The sequence below is a fragment of the Coniophora puteana genome (assembly GCF_000271625.1).
Source record: "Coniophora puteana RWD-64-598 SS2 unplaced genomic scaffold CONPUscaffold_13, whole genome shotgun sequence".
Taxonomy (NCBI): Eukaryota; Fungi; Basidiomycota; class Agaricomycetes; order Boletales; family Coniophoraceae; genus Coniophora; species Coniophora puteana.
The window spans coordinates 1,346,227-1,373,204 of NW_006913065.1; the positions used below are offsets into that span (position 1 = coordinate 1,346,227).

The following is a 26,978-nucleotide window of genomic DNA, read 5'->3' on the forward strand; positions in this document are numbered from 1 at the left end:
TTCATCGGTATTTTCAGGAGGTCCAAATCGCCTTTTAGAAGCGATTTAAGTCCATTCACTTCCATATCATCGCTTGCGACGTCGCGGACGAACCAAACTCTCGGATCCCATGCTTCGCCGTCCACTTCTCTTGCGCATGCATAATATGGTGCAGTTCACCTAGCCACCGCTACCTTTGTGCAAAGAACTAGCTGATGCTTCTTTGATGCCCACCACACAAGCGAGCACGGCCACCAGTTTGTACACCGTCCTCTGGACCGCACACAGTGGTCCTGCTCACTCGACCATCCACAGGCTCGCGGTCGCTTCACCGGTCCGAGACGTAACATGCCCACCGATATCCCACAATTCATACGCCAGAATCCAGGCACACCTTGTTATAGATCCACTGTACCCACCAGCACTCGCTCAAACCCTAGCTGGACGCGTTGAGCTATCCAAAACCGCTCACACATCACCAAGCTGCCGATCTAAAGTTAGCAAAGAAAAAACCTTGCTCCTCATCCGAGCTCCACGGAGTTCAAGGTTATACTTACTTGGACAAGCGTCCACGGGTTGTAGATTCCCTATACTTACATCCTCGCACTGCATTTCACGAACGTTTCGAGCTTATCTTTGTCCAGACGGCGTTTCATCAGCCTCAGCGAAACCCGAAGCGCAGGATTCGAGGACGCGACGCTTTGAACGTTTGAACCCCAAATATCGAGTTCCTTGAGCGACACGAGGCCTAGGATGCTAGTCGGTAAAGCACCTGGGCTGGCGAGCTTCTAGTATTGTCGGGCGCCAAATCCATCACGAGCAGGGTGGCGTCCAATGTGAGCTCTCGGCCATACGCTGGTGGCTGCGCGTGTGGTGCGGCGAGTCCGCGGTATAGGCAGGCAATGGATCACAATAATGCATAAACGATCTCCATACTTGGGATCCGCAGAGTACAGATCAACAGTCAATGCGCTCTCTCACTAGATCGAGCCTCTGCAAGATCTGCGAACCAGTCCAAATCTACACAGTACCCTGTGCACAGCCACCCCAATACTCGCCTCACATCCCCCAGCCTCATCGCAGGACCCTGCCGAGACCAACACGCTTAGAACGGGAACGACGACTGGCTCTTGGCCGGGGCTGGGGCGCTGCTCGGCGGGATGGTCTGCCACGCGGCGCTCGTGATGATGCGCGTGGCGTCCTCACCACGCGGGGTGTAGCGCACGCTCAGGGCGGGTTCGGCGCTGTTGGTGCGCGGCGGTTGGCGAGGGCGGTGATACGACGGGAAACGGTTAGTTGGACGTCGTACACGGTGCTTGGGAATGGAGGGGGGCAGGAAGGAGATAGGGGAGGAAATGCGCACTCGATCGGCATGTCTATCGAGCTCCGGAGCTGCGTGAATGCTTGGTAGGTGTACTCCATGATCTGGTTTCCGTCTGCCGTTTTGGAAAGAAGAAAAGAAAGAAAGGAAGGAAAGAAAGGGACGTCAGCGGTAGTTCCGTTCTACGATACGACACACGGAGCGAAGACAAAGGAAGCGACGGAAATGCGGAGGGACGTACAGCCAGAATCACCCACGCCCGCGAACGGAAGCTCGTCAACTGTCCACCACCGCCAGCTCGAAATCAGCGCCATCGCCTCCAACGAACAAAGAGCACCGCACCGTCAAGTTGCTGGAACACATCATTGAAAACAACGTTTCCGCTCCGCGTCTCATTGAGTACTGCCGCGGACAGAAGTGCAAGGGTAAGGTCAGCGCCGCTCGAGCGGTGTCAGCCAATACCGTAGTACGTACTGCGCTGCTTGAACAGGGGGTCCTCCGTGAACATGTACAGCACGAGCGGCGTTGGTCTGCACGGCGGCGATCATCGTGTTGGCAGACGGCGATAGTCGGATAGTCGTGGGGGACCATATTAGACGCGGCGCATCGCAGAGAACAAGAGGGGCGGAGAGCAGAGGGGCGGAGAGTGGATGGGAGAGAGCAGCGGGCAGGGGTAGATGTTATTTAGTCAGTGTTATGCACTAACATGGCCGACGAAGAACGTACCTCGAGCGCACAAAGTCGATCGCGGAGTCGACAGCGTCGATCGCTATGATAGGCAGAATAGGACCGAATATCTCTCTACCCAACGCGACAAGCGCATTTATCAGCGCTGAGCTCTCAAAATCCGAGAACTGAGAAAAAAACGCAAACGCACTCCTCCATAAGCGCATCGTCCCCCTGCACACCCACCACCACAGTCGGCTCGATCCGCCTCGGCCACTCTGCGCTGTTCTCCGTCCCGCCGCCCATGACGATCGTGCCCTTGGTGCGCGCGAGAAGGCCCGTGAGCCGCGCGTAGTGCGCGTCGGAGACGATCGATGCGTATTCGCGCGAGTGCAGTGCGCCGCCGGTGGAGGGCGGGTAGAACGCGGCGTACCATTTCCGGAGCGAGGCGACGAGGGTGTCGAGCGAGGTGTAGGACGCGAGGATGTAGTCCGGTGCGACGCAGACCTGCATGTGTGGTGTCGCGTTAGCACCGCTCACGAAAGGGAGAAAGAGAGAGAGAGAGACGGAGAGAGAGGGAAGAACGCACCTGCCCCGCGTTGTTCACCTTGCCCCACAGAATCCGCTTCGCCGCCAAATCAACATCGTACGCCGGATCAACACACACCGGGCCCTTCCCGCCGAGCTCGAGGTTCAGCGGCGTGAGGAACTTCGCGGCGGCGGCGGCGACGACGCGCGCGACGCGCCCGTTGCCGGTGTAGTGGATGTGGTCCCAGCGGAGCGCGAGGAGGCGGGTCGCGGCGGGGACGCCGCCGAGGACGACGCGCACGGCGGAGGGGTCGAGGTATTGGGATACGAGGCGCGCGAGGAGGGCGGATGTGGTAGGGACGAGTTCGGAGGGTTTGAGGAGGGCGCAGCAGCCGGCGGCGAGGGCGCCGATGAGCGGCTGGAGGGTGAGGATGAGGGGGTAGTTCCATGGGCTTGAGTGAGGTGGGGTGGGGGGTTAGGATGTGCGTGTGGTTGGATGAACGCGGGGAGAGACGCACGCGATGATGAGGACAACGCCTTTGGGGACTTTGTAGATTCTATGCACCACGGATGTATCAATGCACTGTTACTCAAGATCGCCCCTATCTTCCCCCACACCAGAGAACAAAAACTCACGTAGCGTTCCACGAACCCTGATGCACACCCACACTCGGGCGCTCCTCCTTTGTCCACTCCTCGAGCTTCGCGGCACTCTTGACCGCGCGCTGGACGAGGGCGCCGATCTCGGTGAATATGACCTCGGTGCGCGGCTTGCGCATGTCGGCCCACAGAGCGTCGCACAGCTCGTTGGCGTGGTTCTGCACCATGCGCGCGAGCTGGAGGAGCTGGTGGCGTCGCCAGGCGAGCGGGTGTGTGTGTGTGGTGGAGGCGGTGGTGTGTAGGAGGGTGTGGTACTGTGTGTCAGGTCGGTCAGTGTTCGATGGCTGGTAAAGATGGAAGAGGACGAACGTTCTCGATGTCCTCGAGCGGTGTTTCTAGCGAGGTATCGCCTCCGTTCGAGCTAGGGGTGTCCACGCTCATTGTTCCGTTTGCGTGTCCATTGGTGCTTCCATTCGTAGCAGACGGGGTAGCCATGTTTTACGAGCGTTCAAGCCTGTCGACGAGAGGATGAGTGGGGAAGAAAGGGGAGGGTGTGAGCGCGGAGGGCCGATGGGGCGTTGGGTTATAACGGGGTGGGGATTTGGAAAGACATTGTCCGTGCAAGGAAAGATTTGGTCATGGGCGCTTCCCACTACCCACGCTCCCTGTCTGGCCTTTGAGCGTAAGTTGGCCGCTGTCAACGATGAATGAATGGGTGGCGATAGGAGGTCGTCATCGAGCACCAACTGGCGACAAAGCAGCATCTGAGTCCACTATTGCTGCCGGTGTTGTGTGGGGCCCGAGAAATGCAACCTTTTTGACTTCAGCAACGAGCACGACAAGAATGAAACGATGCTCGCACCAGCCTGCGGACAAAGGTAATGGATGATAAATGGACCGGGGCAGACATGGTGGACCAACAACCTCCCACGGCAGAGTCTCTTCCTCGAACAACACGAGAAGATAGCCATATGTGCGGACGGTCCCAACAAGCGCCCACATGCCCCCAGCGCCTCTCCTGTGCACCCTTGCTGTAGCCATTGCTTATATATCCCACTCTCACTTCAACCACCGCCAACCACCTGCCGTCTCGCCTCCCGCCCATGAGTGCTCCACCCTCTCCGGTGTCCCCAGCATCGGAATCAGACTCTACCAACGAAACACCACCCGACAACACCCACGCCCGAGCAATCCACGCGCTCACATACGCGCCCGACGGCAAACACATCGCTACAGCCCACGCCGACGGCGCCCTGCGCATATGGGACGCAAAGAGCCTGCAGCAGGTCGGCGCGGATCTACAGGGCCACACCGCGCGCGTGTCGGCAGTTGCGTATTCCCCCGACAACCGACGACTGCTGAGCGCATCTGACGACGGCACCGTCCGCATGTGGAGCGCCGAGACGCACAAGGAGGTGCTGGTCCCAGGGCAGCAGCGCATGGGCCACGCGTCTGCGGTGTATGCCGTCGCGTGTTCGCCCGACGGCAGGCTCGTCGCGAGCGGCGGGGCGGATCGTGTGCTCCACCTGTGGGACGCGGTCAGCCGCGAGTGTCTCGCCACTATCCGTGATCACAGCGACGCCATTCGATGCGTCGCGTTCTCGCCAGACAGCAAGCATCTCGCTACAGCCTCGGACGACCGCCTCGTCCGTGTTTTCAACTTAGAGCAAAGGCGTCTGGCCATCGAGCCCATCGCAGGGCACAAAGCCCCCGTGCGCTGCGTCGCCTTCTCCCCCGACGGGACCCTGCTCGCGAGCGCCTCCAGCGACCACACAGTACGCATACACGACGCCGCGTCGGGCAAGCTGCACAAAGGCCCTCTGCGGGGGCACAGCGCGCTGGTCGCGTCCGTCGCGTTCTCAGCGGACGGCCGGCGCGTTCTAACGGGCTCGGACGACCGCACCGTCTGCGTCTGGGACGTGCCCACTGAGAAAATCGTGCTCGGGCCGCTGTACGGCCACGACGCTGCTCTCACCGCCGCGTTCTCTCCCGACGGGAAGCAGATCGCGACCGGGGACGTGGACTGCGTGTTGCGTGTATGGGACGCGGGCACGGGGAAGGCGCTGCTTCCTCCCGTAAGTCCATATCCAAGTGCACGTATCTCAGGGCCAGAAACCGCCGCTGACCGAGCGCGATCACGCCTTTATGCACATACACAGCCCACCAAAGAGAACGCAAAACGCGACCGCGCGCGCAAAGCGTCCGCAGCTAAAGGGTAAGCCCACCCTCATCCACCCACCCCTCCCTCCCTCCCTCCCTCGCCCGTCCCAATCCATTGCGGCTCCCCTTATCCCAGTTCCCGTCATCCTATCACAGCATAATGATAGCCACACCCGATTATCACACACAGCATGCACGCATACGGGCGCACCACCGCCCTCGCGTGGCTCCCCGACGCGCACCACTTCGCCACCGCCGGACCCGCCACCGCTATCCGGATATGGAACGCCGCGACGGGCGTGTCGGAGGCGGATGGTGATGCCGAGGGCGCGCCGGTGCTTTGGGGACACACGGGGCCCGTGACGGCGCTCGCGGTGTCGCGCGACGGCGCGTTGCTCGTGAGCGGCTCGGTGGACGCGAGCGTGAGGCTGTGGGCGATTGATGCGGGCGGTGGTGTGGTGAAGGGGGAGGAGACGGCGTGGAGCCCGCTTAGGGGGCACAAGGGGCCGGTGGGCGATGTGAGGGTTGCGCCGGACGGGGAGCGCGTTGTGAGCTGCTGCGCTGTGGATGTTGCGGTGAACAACGCCGCCGCCGCCGCCGCCGCCGACGACGAAGATGAAGTCGAAGACGGTATACGGATATGGGACGCGCGAACGGGGACGTGTGTCGCCGTTCTCGAGCGCAGCAGGGCGTACACCTCGCTCTGCCTTTTCGCGTTCACCGATACCCGCGCCGGCGCGGAAGAAGAGACGCGCACGACACGGCTCGCGGCCGGGTCCGCGCTCGATAAGGCCGTCAGCGTATGGGACCTCGACACGCGCCACAAGATCGCCGGGCCGTTCACTCACGAAACAAGCGGCGGCGGCGGCGTTGTGCGCGTCGGCCCCGCGCACGGCGGAGCCAGTGTGCTCTCGACCGCGCGCGATGGGCGCGTCTGCGCGTGGGCCATCGCAAGCGGGGCTGCGGCGCAGACGCACGCCCGGGCGCTGCTGACGACAGAGAAAGAAGGCGGACGCTCGGCGCGCGCGTTGGGGTGCGTCGACTGGGCGTCCGATGGGGGACGGTTGTTGGGGAGCGTGGAGCGGGACAAGGCGGTGTGTATATGGGGCACGGGCGCGGGCGCGGTGGGTGCTGCCGGTGCTGGTGATGCCCGTGCGGACGGCAACGGCAGCGCGGACGTCAACGTCAAGCGCATCGGCACGCTCGTGCACGCGGCCGAGGTCGACTGCGCGGTGTTCTCGCCCGACGGCAAGCGCGTGCTGACGGCATGCAAGGACGGGACGCTGTGGGTGTGGGATGTGGAGGCGGGGCGTGTTGTGCTTCCCCGGGTGTGTACATTCTTTCTTTGCTGCTGAACGATTCGCGGTGTGCGCTTGCTGATTCGGGCATATTTTATTGTGAACTTGGTTTTTTTTTTGGATTAGGCGAGCGAGGGCGGTTCAGAAGAGGAGGACGAGGTGGGTGCGGTATCGGTGTCACCGGGTTTTCTCGCTGACGTTGGCGTCTCGTGCGATTTTTTTTTTTTTTTTTTTTTTTGCTTGGGCGCATGCGTCACTCGAGAAGTCAGATAGTGCAGATGGCGACGACGACGAGAGCTTCATGAACGTGCGTCTTTGATTCGGACTCGCTTGAGCTGCCTATACCAACGTCGACACGGGTGTTAATAAGTACTGCTCCAGATGCCCGCTGCGCCCAGAAACGCCGCCACGAACGGAGGCGCCGCTCCCGCGCACCGAGGCTTCTTCGACGACGACGACTTTGATGGGCCAGCAGAACCCAAGGTCGGTGGCCTTTTTTTTCCCGTCCCTCCGCACCTGTTTTTGTTTCCGCTTCGCTGTGAGCAGCGGAGATCGAGACTGATACGTGTGTGTGTGTCTGTGTTTAGAGAGAACTAATGCCTGTGCGACTCCGAGCGAGCGCCGAGCTGGCCACTGCCCCCCGCCGCGGCGCGAGACGGCGGGGGCTCATTGGGCGCTCGGTTGGTGCTGTTGCTGAAAAGTTCAAGATGCGTATGCGGAGTCGGGAAGAGGGCGGAGGGAGGGGTTCTCCAAAGAGGAAATCCGCGGTTGTGTCTGAAGGAGGTACCAGGGCGCCTGCCGGTGATTCTGCTGTAGTATGTAGAGGAGAACGGGCGTCAGAGGTTCAGACGGGTGGAGCTGGGATGGTGCGTCGGGCTGGTCTAGCTCCCCAGCTTAAATCGTACTGCTGCTGCTTACGCTGACGTGTGTGCGTGACTCTAGCGCCGGTATACTTCTGGATACGGTCGACGTCGTTCAACACTGCCACAGTCAGGCAGAAGCGGGCCGTCTTCGCCCGCAGCAACGCAGTCTAGACGGGTCAGAAGGCCGCCGTCAGTGGAGAGCGAGGGCGAAGATGGGAGCTTGAGCCCGCTTTCGTTATGTGCTTGTTTGCCTTTTTGTCGGTGAATACACCATGTACGTGTGTCATATGGGTCTTTATCTTAATCGAGATTGTTTGGCACTCTGGGATCTACAGGGCGTAAGATGTGAAAACTAGTCGAAGCAAACACAGCTGTGCGAACGTATGTTTAGTATTGCTTTGTAGCAGCGACCCGCCGATTCTGCAGACTTGCGCGAGTGCGTGGCTATACAGCCGAGCCCCTGTCTTTCCGCGTTTCCCTGATCCGAGCTATAATGTTCTGAACTGCGAGTTGCTCCAAGCTCTGAGTCCCGGAAACCAAACATAGACTGCCTTCTATTTCCGGGTCCGAACAAATCTCCTGCAAAAGGCGTTTTCACTCTTCCTACTCCGAGACCCCGAAAATTTCTGGGACGCACTATCATCAACATCCGCCGTGACGAAATGGGTGACGACGCATCGATGGTCGGCTCGAGGGTGACGTAGAGGTCATGATCACGGTGAGTGCCCAGCGCAGACGCAGTTCAGCGTATGAAATGCATTCGAGGCAGTTCCTGACGCTATGTCTTACACCTGACAAGGCTGGTGATCGATTTCGGAACCCGACGCTTCATTATTTGCGTCAATCGCAAACCGAAGCATGCCCCTGACTAGGTCCCACTGGGTATTTAACATGAGCGAGTTTACCGGGCGTCATCTCTTTAGAATCTGAACATCCGTTGGCAGAGCTTGAACCTACATCATCGAAAATGTCTAGCACTTTTCCTCTTTTTGTCGTCGCAGGAATTGGAGATGGCTCCGGTGAGTGTTGTGAACCATGCTCAATGATCAAGTTACTGACTAGTAGTTTGGTTCACTACAGGCACTGGAGCAGCGACAGCGTAAGGGAGTGACGTCGAACCTTCCTTACTGAAGCTGATCGTACAATAGGCGCCTCTTCGCAAAGGCAGGCTATGCCGTCGCCTTGATCTCCAGGCGCGAAGACGCCCTCAACCAGTTCAAAGACGAGTTGTCCGGCGGTGCGAGCCGCGCTAACGTGCGTACGAACGTGCCTGAGTGTGCTATTCACATTCATCACCCGTTCTTCGTGTACATCTAGGTGGCCGCCTTCCCCGTCGACGAGTACTCTGGGAAGTCGATCCAATCCGCCTTCGCGAGCATCAAGTCCACTTTCCCCCGCTCGCCCCTCCGCGTCGCCCTCTGGAACGCCGGTGCGGCCGTGTGGAAGCCCTTCCTCGAGACCACGTCTGAGGATGTGCTCACCGTCACATGTATCAATATCGCCGGCGCGTTCGCGTTTGCGCACGAGGTTCTCCAGATTTTCACCGCCCAGGAGCCCGAGACGGCTGCCGAGGGCGGGCTGGCTGGTGACAAGCAGACCAAGGGCACGCTCCTGTTCTCGGGTGCGACCGCGAGCGTTAGGGGCACCGAGAAGACGGCCGCGTTTGCGGCTGGGAAGCACGGCATTCGGGCGCTGGCGCAGAGCTTGGCAAAAGAGTTTGGCAAACAGAACATCCATGTGCGTGTTTCGGCTGACTAGAGGACTCGTTGGCGTTGACTACGACTGGCGCTTTACCAGGTCGCACACGTAAGGCAATGTTATGCATGTCCCCGGGAAAGGCTAATCTTCGTATTGACACAGGCTATTATTGACGGAAACATCCTCACCGAGAAATTCGCCCATAAAAATGACCCCGAGTATGTCAAAAACGCGAACGTGCGTTTGGACCCTAGCTCCATTGCAGAGGTAAGTCTGAGCTTTATTCGAGTGCTCGTCCAGATGGCGTTAAAGTCTATGTAGGCGTACGAATATCTCGTCAAGCAGGACTGCTCCTCATGGACCTGGGAGCTCGACTGTAAGTGCTATACAGCTTTCGATCTCCGTATGTAGCAATAACTAACTTCTTACAACAGTGAGGCCGGCTCATGAGCAGTGGTAAATCAACGGTTCTTGAGAGTCCAATGTGCACTGCTATGTTATCATCTATGAGTCTGGTGTATGATCTTCATGTCGTCTACAATGTGTCCGACAGGGTTTTCTGTTGATGTTCCGATCGTAAATTGGTTTTGACGGACGAAGGATGCGACACTTCATGCCAGCCTACTTTAAAGTACAGTCCCATTTGGGCGTATAATTCAGAGTAGTGTCCAATGTTGAGCTGGATCAGTACCGTACGTCAAGTTATGAATAATGATCAAACCTAGTGCCAGCCCTCGATGGTACAGTGATTACGGCCGCGTAGTGTAGGATTCAGACATGGCATGCTGATATATGATTGATAACTTGCAATCGGTTAGATTGTCTCCTCGGCTGGGGTTTCGCGGTGGATATGCCGCAAACCATCAGTCATGTCACTCGAGTAGACCTTACACATCACCCAAACGACCACAACCGAAGGCAGGCATGCATTCCTATGATACGTGAATTTGAGCATACACGTTTGTCCATAATACAGACAGCTCTACTTGTTAGAACAGATGACCGATGTCACATGCTGTACATAGCAAACGATGGGTAATGAAGGTGCAATGCACACTACGCGCGAGCCCCACCGGCCATCCAGCAAACTTCGTCAACGAAGAACTCCTGCTGAAGTGGCGTCATTCTCAACCATATCCCGCACCCCGAAAGAAAATCTCCGACCCAATCTTTTCCCATGGCACCCAACGCACATAGGTGTCTTGGTGCCCTAACACCAATATCCACGAACGCTTGGCTTAGGGACGCAAGCTCTGGGGACACATACCCTAGGAAGTCCCCCATCCAGAAGTAGTCGCCTTCGTCTGAGCTGCCGATCGGTTCAGGCACGAAGTCGAATTCTGGCGGTCTGTATCCGACACAAGTGTCGACAAATAGAAATATCTCGAGCCGTGTCATCTCGTTACCACTGTTCCGCCCAAGCAGAACGTCGATGGTCTTCTCCCTTGTAAATCTACCTTTAAGTCTGGCGATGTCCTCGTTTGTTGATATACCCAGTTCAGCGAGCCTGCTTGCGATATGAGATAAGTTTAGAGGACATTGAGTTAGGCGAGAAAGCAAGCTCGAGGAGTCGATACCGCTCGCTGACGAAGGTGCAGGATGAGGTTTGGTTGGCGTGGCATCGCTTTTAACCGCCGTTGTGATGACGGGAACAACACCAGAGGCCTGTGTCGCGGTGCACGAATTGGAACCGAATGTCGCCTCCGGAACCACGATAGATGAAGGGAAACTCGGAAGATTCTCTCGGACGAGCGCAGAAGCGGAAGGGACGTCGTGCGGTAGATCCTGATATTCCAAAGAGGACGACCTTGGTCTATGTGGTGGACCTGCTTCTCCTTGTGTCGGAGGAACATCATCTTCCTCGAAGAGCTGATCGGGAGGCTGCTTCAAGTGAACAACATGCATTTCCTCGTCTTCTTCCCCTGGATTCATAGACGGCAATAATCAGTCATGATCAGAACTTGGAACTTTGCCGCCTACGTACTTGGACCCTCGCTGAGTGTACTTGATTGCGGCCTTCTAACCCTCAACAACCTGTCTTCCTCATCTTCCTAATGGTCAGAGTTTCGCTCATCCCACGATAAGCCGACGGGAGATAAAATACCTGGCACGTTAGGAGGTTGAGGTCTCCGACGATCGTTTCTCGCCTTTCTCGCGATCAAAAATCGCCTTAGATAACTCTCCGCAGGCCAGGTATCCTCATGAAACTGGAGATACGGCATGCGCTCGCAAAGCTGGGTTAATTAGCATGTGTGTCAAGCCAGTGCGGGAAAGGCCTACCTTCGCTTTGATATCGCGGATGTCGCTGGGAGTCTGTTTTTCATAGGGAGCGTCTTTAAGACCTTTGGCAAGTGGAAGGGCGAGTTTCTGTGGACCGATAGCATGCACAATTACCAGACCTTGAAGTGGGAACGACCAGGAGAACTGACCTTGAGACTGTGCCATTGATCCAAGTCCATCGCTGATCGCTGCAGCACCAAGTGTAAGTTGTGATAGCTACCATCTTCGAATGCAACGCGAATATCTTGTGATGGCCTTGGGATTATCCATGTTGGCTCGGATGGTCTTGAGCGAGGCATGGGTGGAATGGGACGAGGATAAGGTCTGATTCGCGCTTGCTGCGTACTGTATATCGGGAACTCAGTCGGGCATCGAATCCATCGATTCATTCGACGCGTTCCCAGTGAGCAATGTTGCATCACTTGCCGCTCATCTGGAAAGAAGAATCGTAGCTCAGCCGGGAATAACGAACACAAGATTGCTGGTTAGCAGTGAGTGCCGGCGCCAGATATCCACACTTTCCTGAAGAGCGAGGCCAGTTCCACCTAGGCGACGTAGAAGTATCATATAACAACCTGCGATCAGAAAGACTTACCTTCGAGAATACCATTGTGATCTCGAATTCCCGCGCGAAGCATCTAACACCGAAAATTCTCGGTTGGTTATCAATCTAAAATCAAGATAAGAGCAAGGTTCAGCGGCATTTATGATTTCCTGTGTTGCTTGGCAAGGCAATAACCGTGGAGCCATGTGAAGACAATGGCGGGAGAAAACGCGGGCTTCTGAGTACTGTTCTCGGCAATTGATACACCTGCATGGCGGCGAGAGGTGAGCGAACGAACAAAGAGGCTTACAATCAGAAGCTTGATCGTGCGCGTTACTTGAAAGAACGCACTTCAGATGCAGAATTCACCCTCCGGTCCAAATCCTCCAAACCTTGCTCTGTAGTGTCAAATACTTGTCCAAAGTGTATGCCTAAAGGCAAATTCCGAGCGTGATGTGTGGTTTGCGGCAGCTGCTCGTGGTAAAAAGGCAGTAGTCGTTGTGTTTTATATCAAAAGAGAGGTATAGACGACATCAAATGAAGGAGTAGCATGACAAATACATATCTGCTTTACGGGCCATACGTGCTTTATGGCTCCGTCAGTTCCCCATAGTCGACATTCGCCTGCGGGGGTCGGATACAATACTATCTCTGAGCATCTGGTTGATAGAGTCTGCGAATTCGTCCTGGGGTGACAGTCAATGGTTTGCCAAACAATCGAAATGATAGAAGTGAAAGCACTCACATCCCTCGCAAACTCGTCCACCAAGGGTTGGCATTGTCTCCACACCCATCCGAAGTTATCCATCATCCGCTCCTTCTCGTTCGCACCCGTGACAAGATATCGAGCCACCCGCAACTTCGTGTCACCATCGAGTCCGTTGAGCTCGGCTCGGCTCCTAGGGAATTGCGCGTCTCTGGCGCGCTTCGCGGCGCCAACGTGGGCCTGCAACTTGCTCTTCTGGTGTAAAAGAGGCAAGAGCTCCTGTAAATGTGCGTACTTGAGCGACTCGAGCGCGTCGTCGGCGTCGTTCTCGAACTCGGGCATGTGGACGTCGTTCGCGTGCTGAGCAGCCAGCGCCGCGAGGGCTTCCGCGTCCTGTGGGTCCATCGAGTCGGCGCGGTTCTCCCAGTACGGCGAGTCCAAGTCAAGTGCAGAGAGCCGATCGTGCCGCTCAGCGCGATAGGCTTCGGCTGTGAAAGCAATAAGTTGAGAAAGGTCGGCTTCGTGCTCAGCGCGTAGTTTGGCAATCTTTTCTTCGACGACCTTGAGCTCCGCGAGGAAGGAATGACCGCCCGTGGGCGTTGGCTCCGATGCATCTGGAGGTGTCATATCCGGGTCGAGGTAATGTCTGCGCAGCCAAGGGTGGTGCGGGGTGCATCATCTGCATTAAAATGAATCATAACTGATGGGAACTCACGCAGGTACTGGCTCGCCCTTCGTTGCAAGGATATACATCATAAATTTGTGGTTCCGAATCATAAGTGCGTCAGGAGGGACATCGTTCGCAGGTTCATATGCGGGCGATGGGAGGGGAACGCTCTCAAAAAAGCCATTGCGACGAGTGTCGGTGTACGACGTATGCGGACGTCGCTGTGACTCGTTCATGATGTCCCTTTCTTGGTCGTCTTCGTCTGCGAACTCTCCAAGTTCAGATGCAAGTTCGAAGCGAGAGCTGCGCCTCGAACTATTGCTGGTAGGGTGTTTGGGTGGGCTGGATGGATGGAGGACGCGAGGTCAACGTCAACTTCGGCGCGAGGAAGCGGAGCCAGACGCGTTCTTGCCTTTTTTGACCAGAGCCCCTGTCCATGTCCTTGCGTCGAACATCCAGGCCCGCTGGGGTCGTTACATCGCGGACTACGCTGCCCGTGTCGAAAAAGTTAGGAGAAGTAGAAGAGAACATAGAGAGTAGCCGGTGTATTTGACGAGGAGGCTGATAAGCCTAAGCAAGCTATTTTAGTAATTGATGAATCTCTTCCCACCTATGGCAGTCCTTGTGACGGTCCGGCTACTATGCAGTTCGCCATATAGACTGTGGGACCCATGAGCGCACATAATCCGAAAGCGGAAACACTCCTCTCGGAGCTGACAGCGATTCCTGCATGAGTTAGAGGAGGACGCTGAAGACTTGTTTGTGTCTTATTAATCTGGCTCAACATTGTTTGGGATGCTAGTTATGACAGGGCGAGTGCTATACGGGATATCTCCGCTAATAGATGTCCCTCAATGTGATATTTCATACTGTATAACAGAGATTTTGAGAACATGGAGAGCACATCTCGTTTATATGGTGATAATACACATCAAATCATTTTGCCATTTGTGGCGTATTTTCATAATCCAGGACGATAGGCCCCATGGCTACAGCGTGGCGGTGACTCAATAGTGCATAGAAGCTAATGTACAATATTTTGTCAACAACCTCGCCTGCTCTTCATTACACCTAACCTGCACGGCGGCGAGCTCGAGAGGTGACATGCCTAGAAAGTCCCTCTTCTGCTCAAGCCACACGTTGCGTTCCGCCGTTGGAAATGTCAAGAGCATATTAATGGCCTCTTGATTGACGATACCAACTGCCATAACCGGTTCAAGGAAATGTTCGAAGCGCGGTGCACATGAACGGAGGAACTCAAGTACAATTGTGCGGTCGGGACGCTGGTTATCGGCCAGCAGAGTATTATCAATGTCGAGACGATTCGTGGCTCCGAGTTGAGGGTTGGAAGTGTTCCCTCAAGGGAGATTAATTTCCCGCCAAGATGCGATGTCAAAAGCGCTCTACTCACCTTTGTCAATCTGTACGTATCAAAGGAGCAAGCATGATACAGCCAGTGAGGAACATATTCTCAAACGGCGGCGACAGTAACACGTACCTCGATTTCGTCTTCGCCAATATCATCTTCGCGAGTAAGCATAGCCCTACTTCCTCCAGGATCCATGGCGCGCAAAGCCGAGCGCGTTTGGAGGCCCCGGCCTGGAAGGTTGAAACCCTGAGAGTACTGTCCTGCAGCTCTGTTCGTAGTCCTAGTAGTAGACCTCTTGGATTTAGAGACGGAAGCGCGGTTGATTATAATACGCTTTAGCATCGCCTCCACTGGCCAGCTTTGCTCGTAATCGCGCAGCCATTGGAGGGCAGGGTCTTTCAGTGCCTATGAAGATACAAGACATGTTAACATTATGTACGGAACGAATGATAATGCGGCAAAGTAGCTATACTTCTGTTACAGCGTTTCTCATCATCCCGACGTTGGTCATCCCTTCTTGGAGAACAAAAGGGAAGTCAGTGATAATTCTTTGACATGTTTTCTGTTGCACGATGACGATCAAGAACATAACCAACAACTGAAGCAGAGGTAATAGATGCGCACCATGAGCTGCTTGTACTTGTCAGGGTTAATGCCGACGCGAGTTTGAAATGCAGCAGTGTTGAGGTGGCCTCGCCAGAGTGTCTCCTCGTTTACCAGCCTAGCGATGGGCATATCCGTCTGCGCAGAATTTGTTGGAGAGGGGTTGGGGATGCGTAGTACGCAAGACCTCGCAATGCCGGCGCATGAGAACGCGTCGAGCTTAAGTGTCTCGCGAGCTCAATTTCTTAAACAAGGGAAATGAGGCGATCAAGCGTCTTTGCCTACCAGGTCCGATTCGAGATTCTTACCCTGTTATTATTGCAAAGCCCTGTACTTCACCAGTTAGTGTTCCTCTGCTCATGGATGGGCGCCTCGATGATTGATTATTGGCGTATCTGTGATCAACCTAAGATGATATTTCAACCGTTGAACAACCTACCAGTAAATACGAATCACAGCCGCGCTAAAGATGCGCAAGCGCGCAAATACGGAACACGCAGGAAATATTCTGTGGATATGCATCAGGGATTCTTCAAGTCATATAGCATGATTCCCTTGCTTAACTTCCATAGGCTACTCGTATTGACAAATTGAAGGTTTCACTAGAAACGACGTCTTGGTATATCACGAGGCTCCAAGCTATCTTCTTTCGTGCAAGGGAAACAAGCTGCGAGAGCGTGGGAACACAAATTGAGCGATAGGAGCGCAACGTTAACGCCTCTAGCAAACAATCTTGGTGCTACTTGCTTCTTCGAGTTATCCTAAGTCGTTGTCCTCGCATGCGCTGACCGTTGCTTCCATAACAATGCTTCCCAACAAGCACTAGCAGATAACGGTAATAATTCAAATGGATTTCGCCTACTCTCACCGCGCGGCCAAGCGATTTTGGTGTTGCATCCCGTGCAGTGCGTCAATAAGGCAGATGCAGGATCTTGAGCTGTTAGATCAATCTCGAGTCTGAAAGGGCTCCTAATTGTCTACACAAGACACGCCGAGCTACGCTCCGGCGATTTCTATCGAAGTTAATAATGGGCTCTCACACCACTACAGTTATTACAGAATTTGCCCGAGGGCTTAGCTAAGGACAAAACACGCATGACAGATAATTGCACGTAAGTATAGCCAACAAAGTATCCGTACATAGTGTTCTACACATTCGGGATTTGTTCGGGATGAGCACCGCAGGCGAGATCCAAAAGGGAATTCCCATCATATCAAAACGTCAAACAAAGGATCCGACACGAACAGATGTGCGTAGGGAAAGTGAATCAAACGCAGATACGTAGAAAAGTGCGTACCATTTCGTATTTAAGCTCCAATGCCGCTGAAAGTTATAAGCCTGCAAGAAAAAGGCGGACCTGAATTGTTGTACGGGTTTCAAAACGCCTGCGCACAGGGCAGTACCGGGAGAGCCAGATATACATCAGTACACGTTGACGCAAACAGGATACCCTGGCGGGTGCTTTGGGGGAGGGCGTGAGCTTGCTTAACGCGGGATACCGGTTTATACCTGCGGTCGGGCAGTGTAAGAGAAGGTCCTTGGTGATGATTGGGCTGCCTAAGGCGTCGGGGCGAGAGGGAGAGGGCGCCTGAATCGGTGAGGAGCGGGGTTCGAGCGAGAGCGTATCTACATATTATGCATATGGAGATCAGTGGTACAGTGTCAGGAAGAGTGCGGGCGCCATCTGTGAGTGCGTCCTCACCAAACTGCTGTGCGGCCTCCTTCGGCCGCTTTGGACTTCGTGATCTGCTCCACGTCCAATCAGCTAGTCAATCATGAAAACACATGCAAAACAGTGCGCACCCAACAACAGCCTTGACAAACGTGCGCTTCGCCTCCTGACTCGCCTTGGAGTCCACAAAATCATCCTATCACCCCTCAACACACTGCAACTTCGCTCAATGCAAGCCTACTCACAGTGAACAAAATCTCTCCATTCACACTCTCGCCACCGCTGGATGCTTAGTAACAATCGCACTCGACACCTCAAATAGGTTCGCCGTTAGACTGCGCGGTGCTACCCCGCAAAGCCCTCGAGCAGCGGACGCATGATCCGCCGACCATGCGTCCCAATTAGTGCCGCGTTTTCCTCACCCAGCGCGTCACTGCTCCCCGTCCGCTTGATCAGTGCATCCTATATAGTATTTAATAAACGATGAAATGCGGTGAGAGAGTGAAAATGGGACATACGAGGAAGGTACACGTCGCAGCAACCGAATACCGCTCCTGCATCACCAGCCCCCCAAGGCACACGCTCATAGCCCAAAGCAATAAAGGTATGGTACGTACTAATGCTGCTCCGTGGTCCTAGCAGGGCTGAAATAAGCGAGTGCTGAAGTTAGGGAGCTCGATTGACGTACCAACTCTGCGAACGTAAGGATTCACGGTGCGAAACGGGGAGGGAAAGAAGGAGGGGAGGAAAGGATGCGACGAACGAAGCGGCAGCTTTGAGTTCATTATCTTATCAGCGGGAGTATGGCCCAAAAAGGATGAGAATGTCCAGATCGAGAGTGAATATGATCTGAATGGGATCTCATCAAGAACACAAACAAAAAACCAAACAAAAGCGGGCAGAAATTTTGAATATACGAGTAATAATATACGAGTAATAACGTATTTCTGGTGAGTTCTGCGCTATTGAGTAGTTGAAGGGCAAAATAGTCTCCTTTCGTTCAACGATCTCATCGCTGCCCTGCCCTCATTAAAGTGAGTCACTCCATTGCCTTATCGCCGCTTTGTCATCTTTGTCAATCACACTTCGTGTGCCTCTCCAGGGTACTTTGAGTACTTAGTCCAGAAGTTTGGTCTGATATCAACACCGTGATCTAATCTGAGTCGAAATCTCGATCTCAATGACCAAGACTCCTGTCAAAGGTCAAAAACCGTAAGATCCGAGGTGTTGTACTATGGATGTCGATGATTCCTCGAATGGAACTTGAACTTGCATACCACGTGCACAACAGTGCTTATACAAAAGGCATCATATTAATAGACAGGTTGCTTGCTCGCCTCCGAGTTGCGATCTTCTGTGCGTTCGGATAGCTCACCCGTAGTTCAACAGACCAATGCAGTGTTGGAGCATGTACAACATCGGCAACTCTCGAGCATGTAGTACTTAAATTAACAACAGTTTGTACCAAGATTCCACAACGCAAGACTTCCCTGCCTCTGATCCGAATAAACGAGAAGCATGGCTCTCATACTCCTCCAACAGAGCCTCCACCTCTGTGCATGTTTACGTAGTGTTTTGCGTAATCCCCGTCGTCCTATCCAGGTAGTCCCTTGTTCGCTTGCTCATATCGACTGGCGCTTGCGAGAGCAGATAAATAAGGTGGGCTCGCTCTTTCGAAGAGCATCATCTCTCTTGACTTGATTACATCTCTCAATATGAGTTTCAGTGCTTCTCTCAACCTCACGCCCGGAAACGTTTCGGCGTCAGCCAGGTGAAGCTTTTCCCTCCGTTCGCGCTGGCTGTCCCACTGACCTCCCACTTTTATCAATTGTAGTGTCGGACCTCCTAAGATGATGGGCTGGATCCCGCTGGATCACACCGTCATGCACGACTGGCTCGAGGACAAGTTGAAGGAAGTCAGAAGCGTCGACGTTAAGGAGCGTCGCTTTGCCCGCTCGGAGATCTTGAATGACTTCGCGTATGACATCCGCAAGAGCAAGGAGCTGCGTCTTTACTTTGGTGCCATGTTCGAGCAGATTCCCGACAACCGATGCGTAAGTTCTGGCCCGTCGTTGCACTGCGTATCTTCTGATTGGCGCATCTTTTGTTTAGAAAATAACCGACTATGAAGAAATGCTCGACATCTTCGATCTCCTGCTGAAAACCGCGCCTAAATACGAGGGCTCGGACGACGTTCCCATCGGCGTTCCTTTCTATGTCACCCTCCACCAGGCCCTCAGCCAGCCCACGGGATTTAGCGCATTTGCCAACGATAGGGTGAACTACCACCTCAAGCGCATCTTCGACAAGTGGGCCGAGCTGCTCAACTCCCCATTGTCCACCGATGTCCTACACTCCGGCCCTAATGGCTGGTTTGGCGAGCGGGCGATGGCCAAGTACGCCGGTTCATTCGAAGAGCTCTTCGTCTGCGATAAGACTAAGCCTGCGTGGGGTTTCAAGTCCTGGGACCACTTCTTCACGCGCGAGTTCCTCCCTCACGTACGCACCATCCCTGACGACGTCGCCGCCGACGCGAGCGCGATCGTGGCGGCATGCGAGTCGCAGCTGTACTTCCAGGGCGGCGACCTCAAGGCGACGGACCGGTTCTGGCTCAAGGGCCAGATCTACTCCCTCGCGGATATGCTACGCACCGCAGACGGCGAAGCACGTTTCGTTGAGCGGTTCCTTGGCGGTACGGTCGTGCAGGGTTTCTTGAGCCCGATGGATTACCACAGGTGGCACGCGCCCGTGGACGGCACGGTCGTGGCGGCGTACAACGTGCCCGGGACGTACTACGCTGCATTCCCGCCCACCTCCGAGGGCACGTCGCTGCTCGATAACCAGGGCTTCTTGACGGCGTTCGCTACGCGTGCGTTGGTTTTTATTGAGGCGGATAACCCGACGATTGGAATGGTGTGCCTCATTGCGGTTGGCATGGCGGAGGTGTCAACATGCGAGGTGACCGTCCAGGCGAAGGATACTGTCAGGAAGGGTGACCAGCTTGGTATGTTCCACTTCGGAGGGTCCTCGCATTGCTTGTTGTTCGGCCCGCAGGTGAAGCTTGACTTCGCGTGCAACGTGGATGACAAGATCACGCTGAGGTCGCAGATTGCGACGGCGAAGCCCAAGAACTAAGGATGATATATGGTATTGATGTTTTGTCATTTCCTTGCTTATTGTAGTAAATAGCTCGTGACAATGTAAGAGTAGCTTGTGACGTCAAGCTGGACGAACCTCGACAGATTATCTACCCAGGCGCCCGATTGTTGTGATAGTGAACGATATGGGCCTGTGACTTGGAAATCCGACGAAACCTAATGAGGTCCTCTTTCGTAGCTACGTCCCAGGTTCCTGAGTGGAACGAATTATAACTTCAGATTCAGTTGATACTAATTTGAGCGATGGCCTCGGGTGTCGCTAGCCATGTTTCTCCGGAGCGTCGAGCTTGGGCTTCTAAGGTCGGGGTACGTGTACCTTAACGGTTGGTTATCGGAAAGAAAGACTGCTCTTTCAGGCAAAATGTACTCACTGCATGCCAAGAGTGTCTAAAATGACGCTGAAGTACACAGATGAGAGATGAAAACGAGGGATCCCTGAGATCGGACGTCGACTTGAGTAGAACGGGTACGGTTAGTAGTAGGCTTCGACATCAATATTCAATGTTTAGTGACTAAGAACCCTACCCATTGCAGCGTTGATACCTTTGTGCCACAATACAAGTACACCACACACATCCGAAATGGAAGTATTCTAGTCCAAAAACACGTCTTGAACCAGCGGCGTCATCAAGTTGTAACCAGATATCGCAAGTTCGGGACAAACGGCTGATCCCCGATGGCGTCGTGCGCATTCAAGACACAGCTTCCACCGACTTTGGACTAAGTCGGCACCCGATAGTAAGTCAAGATTCCATGACACCCGGAGCACAATGAGCAAGAGACGTACGAGATAGCTCACGAGCGCGGTCTCTTCGGGCGGGATGACATCGCGCTTTGGTTGCAGGAGAATGCGACCGTTTTACGCTCAGTCCAATGAATCTGAAGTGAGCATTTTTTGGCTTGATAATTCATACGAAGGCGTCGCCCCTGGTGCAAAAGCCGTGCGACGGTGGATGGTCGTCTGGAGGAAGCGGGAGTGCGACGGAAAGGCGCCAGGCAGACGAGCTACGTCATCAACTCCCACGTCTGCATGACAGCCGGTTTCCGACCAATGAGTTAGACCGACGAAAGAGGGTCCGCGACGCTCTCGTCCTCCTCAAATACACATCACTAATCACTTTATCATTCATGCAATTCCGAGCAAATTGAAGCAGAGTTTCTAGCCATGCTACCGGGATACATGAGATAGCTGGACATGGTAGCAAGGAATCTCGGTATGGTCCTTGAATGTTGGAAAACCGATCCGTCATGACCCCTCCCAATGTGCCTATCAGATCAATGTATCAGGCTTATACACACCCAGCACCACTTCAAGCACCAGCTCACCTCGATCGATTCCCTCCCAATGCCTACGATAAAAACGTTTGGATCCTCATGACTGTGCGCGAACATCACACTTTTCCTCGAAAACGTAGATAACGCCGACTTGACGGCACCCATAGCCTCAGTAGACTTCAGCGTCAGCAACAGCACCCTCTGTGATGGGCTGCTTGAAGGCCATCGGCTCGCTATCGAACTTGACATGATAGGGTGGCTTAGTTCCTCCCTGCAAGCAAGGAACGAAGGCACGCTTTATCTGTTCAGGCTTGGTGGTGTATTTGAGGAGCTGGGCATGAGCGTCGAGGTAATCCCAGTCTAGATCACATCGGTGATATCATAGCTGCGCATTAGCGCATGCAGCTGTGGCCAATGATCGGGACCTCTAGCACTCACTCACGAATAAGAATGTCGTATCCAGGATCTCCTCCTTCGTCCCATATCGCTCGGGAGCGTCAAAGTATACCGGCCTGATAGATAGATATCGAGGCATTCTTTCAGCCTGGTGACTGTCAAATTTTCTCGGAGTGCCAAAGGCGCCTTGAAGTGGAAAATCTCGGTAATTGGTTCTGAGCTCATCATTTCTTGAATACCTCCTGCGTGGAAGCGAATGAGATTTAGAGGGAGGCATCATGACAATCGCTTGTATTCGGGTGCCTTTGAGGGATCCTGCTAAGGCTGTCAGAGATCTGTCAGCGAAGTATCGATTTGCCATGCGCTGTCTAAACGACTGATCCACGTCAACCTTTTGACACCTTCGACATCAGTTTACCTATGTTCTCCAGGAACAACATGTGTTGACTAATTGTCCAACTCGGAAAATGGCTTGGAAGTTGAAATTGAATCGCAATTGCAGTTAGATATGTCAAACGTGATTGTAATGTAAACACCAGCTCGAAGAACTTTTGAATCTACATTATAAGATGCTGAACTCACACCACATCTCGCAAATGAGCGCTACCTATGTTAGAATTTTGTGTTCGTTATCGCTCGCATCGTGACGCGTCATATTTTATCTTATTATATCCTAGTTTTTGTAGTATATATTCCTGTCGTAGATAGTCGAATTCTCACGCGATTGCCCTTCGGGCAACCTCCTCTTGCCCGGAACAAACGCGCTGTGTGTCGTCGCGAGCCCGTGCGACCTCGATTTTCTACAACCTAGTGTGCCGATCGCAGTAGATCATTGTCATCCCAGACTGCTCCTGATTGCATTTGACCTGCAGGGCCGCTGCCTCCAAATCAGATAAACCCAGAGACTCACGCCGTCTCTCGATCCATCGCTCGCGATCACCAGCAGGAAGGCTCAAAAGAATGTCAACCTCACGCTTGCTTTTGATTCCGTGTTGTATAAAGGCTGGAAGCAGGGTTTCCAGGTTTCCCGGGCACGAACGGAGAAAGGACAGTACGGCTTCATGGCCCGTTTCGCATTTTTGTTCGGAAAGGGTCGTACTCTGTTCCATCTCAACTATGGCCTGCTGCGCGCATGTAGGAGGCGTATGCCCTTGACAATGCACCACTGAAGTCAGCGTGATCAGTGTGATCAGCATATAACCGGCTGTATTGGCCACGCACTATCGCTATGGTGCATATAACTTGTCTTCTCATCGCGTTGAACAAGAAAAATTCAATTATAATGAAAAGTCGCTGATCAGCGGGTGATCAATAAATACCTCTATTTCGTCCTCGCCTTCATCGTCCGAGGGGGAGAATCTCTCCTTAGCATTTGGCCGCATGAGGGTACCGAAACGGACTGATTGCATAAGGATTGACAGTATTTGAGAGAGATAATAGGGATACTGACCTTTCTTGCACGGCTCCGTATGATTGCGTTTACCGTTCCTGATTTTTCCTTCGGCCCGTTGATTCATAATCCTCTTGAGCAAAATTTCCAGAGGCCACGAGTCCTGAAATTTAATAAGCCAGTCGACTCTGGGATTCTTGTTTGCCTGATTTATGGTTTAGCGTCCTTATGTAAATGATGTGACAAATTGCATGCGTAACATACCTCGGTAACCGCATCCTTCAATACGCTTTTCATGGACGGGTCGAAGATGCTATCACACAAGGTGGGGTGATCACGTAGCATATTGCGGCATACGTTCTGCGGGACGGAAACCGCATAATGTACAATATCATAAGTAGAAGAAGGCGGGTCTAGCAACATAAACTTACATATAGCTGTGTATATTGCTCCAGACTTAAACCTATCCGTGACCGAAAGTCGGTGACGTTCCAGTGGGATCGCCAAAGCGTTACTTCATTGGCTGGCCTAGGAGTCGGCATGTCGGTCTGTGATATGGAGTCAAGTGTTCTAGGCGTGAGCGGGGACTCGACGGTGGGCGTGGATTTTGTAGTAGAGGATCATCGATCACGTCGCGTCGGGATGAGCAAACGACGGCTACATCTGCAACCGGCGACCGTGTATTAGAGAGACCGCATCACGCGCCAAAACAGGATATCTCTCGATAACATGCTTGTTTAAAAACATGTAAGTAGCGTGTTTAAAAAGGGGTACGAATGGTACGTCGAAGGGCACAGCTGGATGTCCCCAAGATATCCCATGCTGAGGAAGAGAGCTGCGACTGGACATGCGCCGGCCTTCTCCGGGTCTAACCCCTATCGTGAAGTTCAAGCGTCAACAGCACCTTTTCTGACGCATCCAAATCCCCACTCCTTTCCAAAGACAAAGAGGTTCTTGAGCATCTGTGAACTTCTCTTACCCTTATCTTGGCGCTTCACATGGCCAATACCACCCTTACGCCCTTCCCCGATATCCACTGGCACCCACCAATCCGTTGCTCCAGGGTATACTGCCAGCGAATTAACATCCAACTGCACTAACTTTGCTCATCACAGCAGCTCTTGTTGTCTTTATGAATCTTCCCCATGAGCGACTCCACCATACTGTTACAGATATCCGCCCGGGCAACAACGGGTGTGCCTGTTGTACGGCCACTCAACCAATCGCCGAACAAGCGGTTCCCATCGGCGCGGGCTTGTCCGCGCTAACTTTGGTGCCTGCGCAGCGAACAGCACTCATGCACCTCGGTGCGTTGTATCCGGCCCAACTGCGCGCCCGTGCACACGCGGGAGACTTGCTCACTACCGCGCTTTGCTGATCCATCCTCCATAAAGATCGCAGGGTGTCTTCCCGGACCGTCCTTCTCGCTTTTACCCTCCTCCCTCTCCTTCTTCCCTAGTTCTGACGAGGCATGAGACTGCCTCTGCTTGGTTCTTCTCTTTGTGCCTCTTGGCTGCTGTTGTCAGTTGTACATGCCGCCTATGTGGACACGAGACAGCCGATATCGCTCATGAGGCGGAGACCCTCCGCAGCGCTGGGCGCTAGATCAGCTGTGCATATGGGTCGACGGGGGAAGAGGGCAGAGGGCAGCATACCGTACGTACTTCTTTGTACCACCAACGCGTACAGCATCTCACATGGAATGAAGGCTGGGTAACGCGGAGATGGACACGTCGTATGTGCCTCGTTGCTTCTCATTGTCGCGTCTTAACACAGGATCAGATATTACGGCGTCGTTTCTGTCGGGACACCAGCGCAAGAGTTCAACGTCGTTATTGACACGGGGTCTTCGTGAGTGTCACCCTTTCATTCCTCTGGACACCGTCTATCCTTGCTCGTTGATCCGCCCTGATTTTACTTCATGCAGCGACCTCTGGGTGCCCAGCTCGAGCTGCACCAACTGCAATTCGGGCGGCTCGACCTACGACGTATCCACTTCCTCGACAGGCAAGACCGTGTCCGACTCGCTCGAGGACACTTACGGCAGCGGCGCGTTCGAGGGCACGCTCGTGCAGGACACCGTCCAGATGGGCGGCTTCACTGTTTCAAGCCAGCAATTTGGTGCGTGTCCATCATCTCCCCCACACCAGCTCCCACACCGCATTCGCGTTCGCGCTGAGAATCTTTGGATGGCCTCGACCGTCGATGCGCGCCCGTCGATCACCTTTTACTTCCTCGTATAATTATATATTGATGCTGATGGTTCCCTACGTTATTCATCCATCACCCAGGCGCGATCACGTACCAGAACGAGACCGATGGCGAAACCGTTCTCCCTGCGGAAGCGCAGGGGCTAATGGGCTTCGCGTGGAGACCGCTCGCGCAGGCCGGCACTCCGTTCTGGCTTGACCTCGTAGAATCAGGCCAGTGGGATGAGCCGTTGATGGCGCTGCAGCTCACGCGGTAAGTAGGAAGCAGACGCTCGGAGGCGATGCGTGTAGCCTGGGCGGATTGCTGATCGCCGGGTGGGCAGGTTTGGTAACGACACGAGCGCAAGCAACGCGGAGCCTGGAGGATCGTTTACGATGGGTGCGTTTTCCGGGCTGTGTATTCTTCTTGACGATCGTGCTCATGGGGTCGGGTGCTAGGCTACACCAACTCCAGCCTCTACACAGGCTCGATCGAGTACCACAATCTCACCGAGACGCCGACTTGGTGGGTCATCGACATCTCTGGTATGTTCACCCTCTGCCTTGCCACCGTACCGTACACTAATCGTTTATACAAAGGTATCACCGTCCAAGGCCAATCTATCACACCCCCGACGGGCTCCTCAGCGGAAGCGATGATCGACTCGGGCACGACGCTCATCTACGGCCCGACGTCCACCGTCGCAGAGGTGTACTCGAACATCCCAAGCGCGCAGGTGATCGAGAGCGGGTACTGGGCGGGATATTATCAATATCGTGCGTCCTCCGTCCTGTTTAGCTTTTTGTATACTTTGTTCCCTGACCGGGCATCCTCATGGCTATGTAATCTCAAAGCATGTAGCACAAACGTGAACCTCACCCTCTCCTTCGGCGGCGCCTTCTGGCCTATCAGCAGCGCGGACTTCCAGGCCGTCCAGGGCGCGGGCTCGGACGCGAGCCAGTGCATCGGCGCGCTCGCACCCACGGAGCAGAGCGCGGGGTTTCCAGCGTGGATCGTGGGCGATACCTTCCTGGTGAGCCGATCCTTTCCTTGCATCTCCCTCCTCATCAAAAGGAACGGAAACCTGACGTGATGAGGATGCGCACAGAAAAACGTGTACACGGTGTTCAGCTACAGTCCCGCGGCTGTCGGCTTCGCGGCGCTCTCGGAGACGGCGATTGCGGAGAATGGGGTGAACGGGACGCCGCCTGGGGACGTCGGGTCGCAGGGCGGCGAGCAGAATAATAGCGGGGTTGCGGCTGGGCGGCTGGGGGATCCGTTTGGCGCGGGTGCTTGGACGGTGCTTTTGGTGGGGTTGGTGGGTTGTATGATGAGTTGAGGAGGGTGCTCCTCTTTTTTTTTGGGTTCATGCGCATTCACACCGGGACTCTCTGGCTGTAGTTGAAAATGACACATGTAAAAACGGACTGGTCGCGGATACCTTACTTACTGGCTCATACCTTGTAGAACCTAATTGTGTTGATGAAGGAGGAAAGGGAAGTTACCTAACCATCGGGTTCGAGCGCAATAAATAACTTATACATACGAGATCGATTACAGAGTATGGGAAATGCCAGATACGCAACAAACAATGTATCATATGAAAAACATCTG

At 54.3% G+C, this 26,978-nt stretch overlaps 8 protein-coding genes across 8 annotated transcripts; 4 read left to right on the top strand and 4 right to left on the bottom strand.

Annotated features, from left to right (window-relative positions):
• Positions 1-877: 877 nt before the first annotated feature.
• CONPUDRAFT_130377 (aldehyde dehydrogenase) lies at positions 878-4,078 on the bottom strand. Its single transcript, XM_007775057.1, has 13 exons — positions 3,957-4,078; positions 3,842-3,907; positions 3,464-3,788; positions 3,131-3,408; positions 3,013-3,051; positions 2,556-2,946; positions 2,178-2,473; positions 2,027-2,101; positions 1,775-1,830; positions 1,643-1,702; positions 1,542-1,580; positions 1,343-1,415; positions 878-1,223 (listed from the first exon to the last, which is right to left on the bottom strand). Exons 3-13 carry the CDS (start codon positions 3,587-3,589, stop codon positions 1,085-1,087), a joined length of 1,572 nt encoding a protein of 523 aa, XP_007773247.1. The 5' UTR covers positions 3,590-3,788; positions 3,842-3,907; positions 3,957-4,078; the 3' UTR covers positions 878-1,084.
• A 119-nt stretch (positions 4,079-4,197) lies between these two features.
• Positions 4,198-7,703, top strand: CONPUDRAFT_130378 (WD40 repeat-like protein; the record flags this gene model as incomplete). The annotated part of the gene is made up of 8 exons (XM_007775058.1): positions 4,198-5,169; positions 5,254-5,309; positions 5,445-6,582; positions 6,679-6,711; positions 6,818-6,859; positions 6,934-7,035; positions 7,140-7,418; positions 7,495-7,703. 8 exons carry the CDS (start codon positions 4,198-4,200, stop codon positions 7,678-7,680), a joined length of 2,808 nt encoding a protein of 935 aa, XP_007773248.1. The 3' UTR covers positions 7,681-7,703.
• Positions 7,704-7,969: 266 nt separating this feature from the next.
• Positions 7,970-9,573, top strand: CONPUDRAFT_168660 (NAD(P)-binding protein; the record flags this gene model as incomplete). The annotated part of the gene is made up of 9 exons (XM_007775059.1): positions 7,970-8,133; positions 8,215-8,434; positions 8,496-8,514; positions 8,564-8,669; positions 8,733-9,152; positions 9,213-9,221; positions 9,276-9,380; positions 9,435-9,489; positions 9,548-9,573. Exons 2-9 carry the CDS (start codon positions 8,383-8,385, stop codon positions 9,571-9,573), a joined length of 792 nt encoding a protein of 263 aa, XP_007773249.1. The 5' UTR covers positions 7,970-8,133; positions 8,215-8,382.
• Positions 9,574-10,020: 447 nt separating this feature from the next.
• CONPUDRAFT_146621 (uncharacterized protein) lies at positions 10,021-15,414 on the bottom strand (the record flags this gene model as incomplete). The annotated part of the gene is made up of 15 exons (XM_007775060.1): positions 10,021-11,035; positions 11,098-11,160; positions 11,218-11,347; positions 11,394-11,480; positions 11,543-11,581; positions 11,989-12,063; positions 12,289-12,368; positions 12,584-12,623; positions 12,683-13,289; positions 13,359-13,652; positions 13,687-13,880; positions 14,387-14,511; positions 14,722-14,731; positions 14,809-15,084; positions 15,304-15,414. 15 exons carry the CDS (start codon positions 15,412-15,414, stop codon positions 10,170-10,172), a joined length of 2,997 nt encoding a protein of 998 aa, XP_007773250.1. The 3' UTR covers positions 10,021-10,169.
• A 706-nt stretch (positions 15,415-16,120) lies between these two features.
• On the bottom strand, positions 16,121-17,670 carry CONPUDRAFT_84760 (uncharacterized protein). Its single transcript, XM_007775061.1, has 5 exons — positions 17,644-17,670; positions 17,474-17,590; positions 17,201-17,417; positions 17,087-17,151; positions 16,121-17,029 (listed from the first exon to the last, which is right to left on the bottom strand). The coding sequence occupies exons 2-3, from the start codon at positions 17,513-17,515 to the stop codon at positions 17,301-17,303; spliced, it is 159 nt and encodes a 52-aa protein (XP_007773251.1). The 5' UTR covers positions 17,516-17,590; positions 17,644-17,670; the 3' UTR covers positions 16,121-17,029; positions 17,087-17,151; positions 17,201-17,300.
• A 1,000-nt stretch (positions 17,671-18,670) lies between these two features.
• On the top strand, positions 18,671-20,116 carry CONPUDRAFT_168662 (uncharacterized protein; the record flags this gene model as incomplete). Its single annotated transcript, XM_007775062.1, has 3 exons — positions 18,671-18,726; positions 18,790-19,009; positions 19,068-20,116. 3 exons carry the CDS (start codon positions 18,671-18,673, stop codon positions 20,088-20,090), a joined length of 1,299 nt encoding a protein of 432 aa, XP_007773252.1. The 3' UTR covers positions 20,091-20,116.
• Positions 20,117-21,557: 1,441 nt separating this feature from the next.
• On the bottom strand, positions 21,558-23,716 carry CONPUDRAFT_146622 (uncharacterized protein; the record flags this gene model as incomplete). The annotated part of the gene is made up of 8 exons (XM_007775063.1): positions 21,558-21,748; positions 21,827-22,119; positions 22,592-22,949; positions 23,006-23,030; positions 23,104-23,183; positions 23,235-23,379; positions 23,439-23,534; positions 23,606-23,716. 8 exons carry the CDS (start codon positions 23,714-23,716, stop codon positions 21,558-21,560), a joined length of 1,299 nt encoding a protein of 432 aa, XP_007773253.1.
• Positions 23,717-24,562: 846 nt separating this feature from the next.
• CONPUDRAFT_110698 (acid protease) lies at positions 24,563-26,947 on the top strand. The gene is made up of 10 exons (XM_007775064.1): positions 24,563-24,830; positions 24,883-24,909; positions 24,957-25,025; positions 25,102-25,295; positions 25,466-25,637; positions 25,708-25,763; positions 25,823-25,909; positions 25,964-26,140; positions 26,219-26,397; positions 26,473-26,947. Exons 1-10 carry the CDS (start codon positions 24,646-24,648, stop codon positions 26,701-26,703), a joined length of 1,377 nt encoding a protein of 458 aa, XP_007773254.1. The 5' UTR covers positions 24,563-24,645; the 3' UTR covers positions 26,704-26,947.
• Positions 26,948-26,978: the final 31 nt, after the last annotated feature.

Excerpts from the sequence above, each read along its gene's own strand:
- CONPUDRAFT_130377 (XM_007775057.1), bottom strand. The coding sequence starts at position 3,589 with ATGGCTACCCCGTCTGCTACGAATGGAAGCACCAATGGACACGCAAAC. Across the intron at positions 3,052-3,130 it reads CAGGGTTCGTGGAACGCTAC|AATCTACAAAGTCCCCAAAG; the intron begins GTGAGTTTTTGT and ends CGTGGTGCATAG. Across the intron at positions 1,416-1,541 it reads GGGCGTGGGTGATTCTGGCT|ACGGAAACCAGATCATGGAG; the intron begins GTACGTCCCTCC and ends CCAAAACGGCAG.
- CONPUDRAFT_84760 (XM_007775061.1), bottom strand. The coding sequence starts at position 17,515 with ATGCAGGAGCGGTATTCGGTTGCTGCGACGTGTACCTTCCTC. Across the intron at positions 17,418-17,473 it reads CTGCGACGTGTACCTTCCTC|GATGCACTGATCAAGCGGAC; the intron begins GTATGTCCCATT and ends AATACTATATAG.
- CONPUDRAFT_110698 (XM_007775064.1), top strand. The coding sequence starts at position 24,646 with ATGAGACTGCCTCTGCTTGGTTCTTCTCTTTGTGCCTCTTGGCTGCTG. Across the intron at positions 24,831-24,882 it reads AGGGCAGAGGGCAGCATACC|GCTGGGTAACGCGGAGATGG; the intron begins GTACGTACTTCT and ends CATGGAATGAAG. Across the intron at positions 25,910-25,963 it reads GTGGGTCATCGACATCTCTG|GTATCACCGTCCAAGGCCAA; the intron begins GTATGTTCACCC and ends GTTTATACAAAG.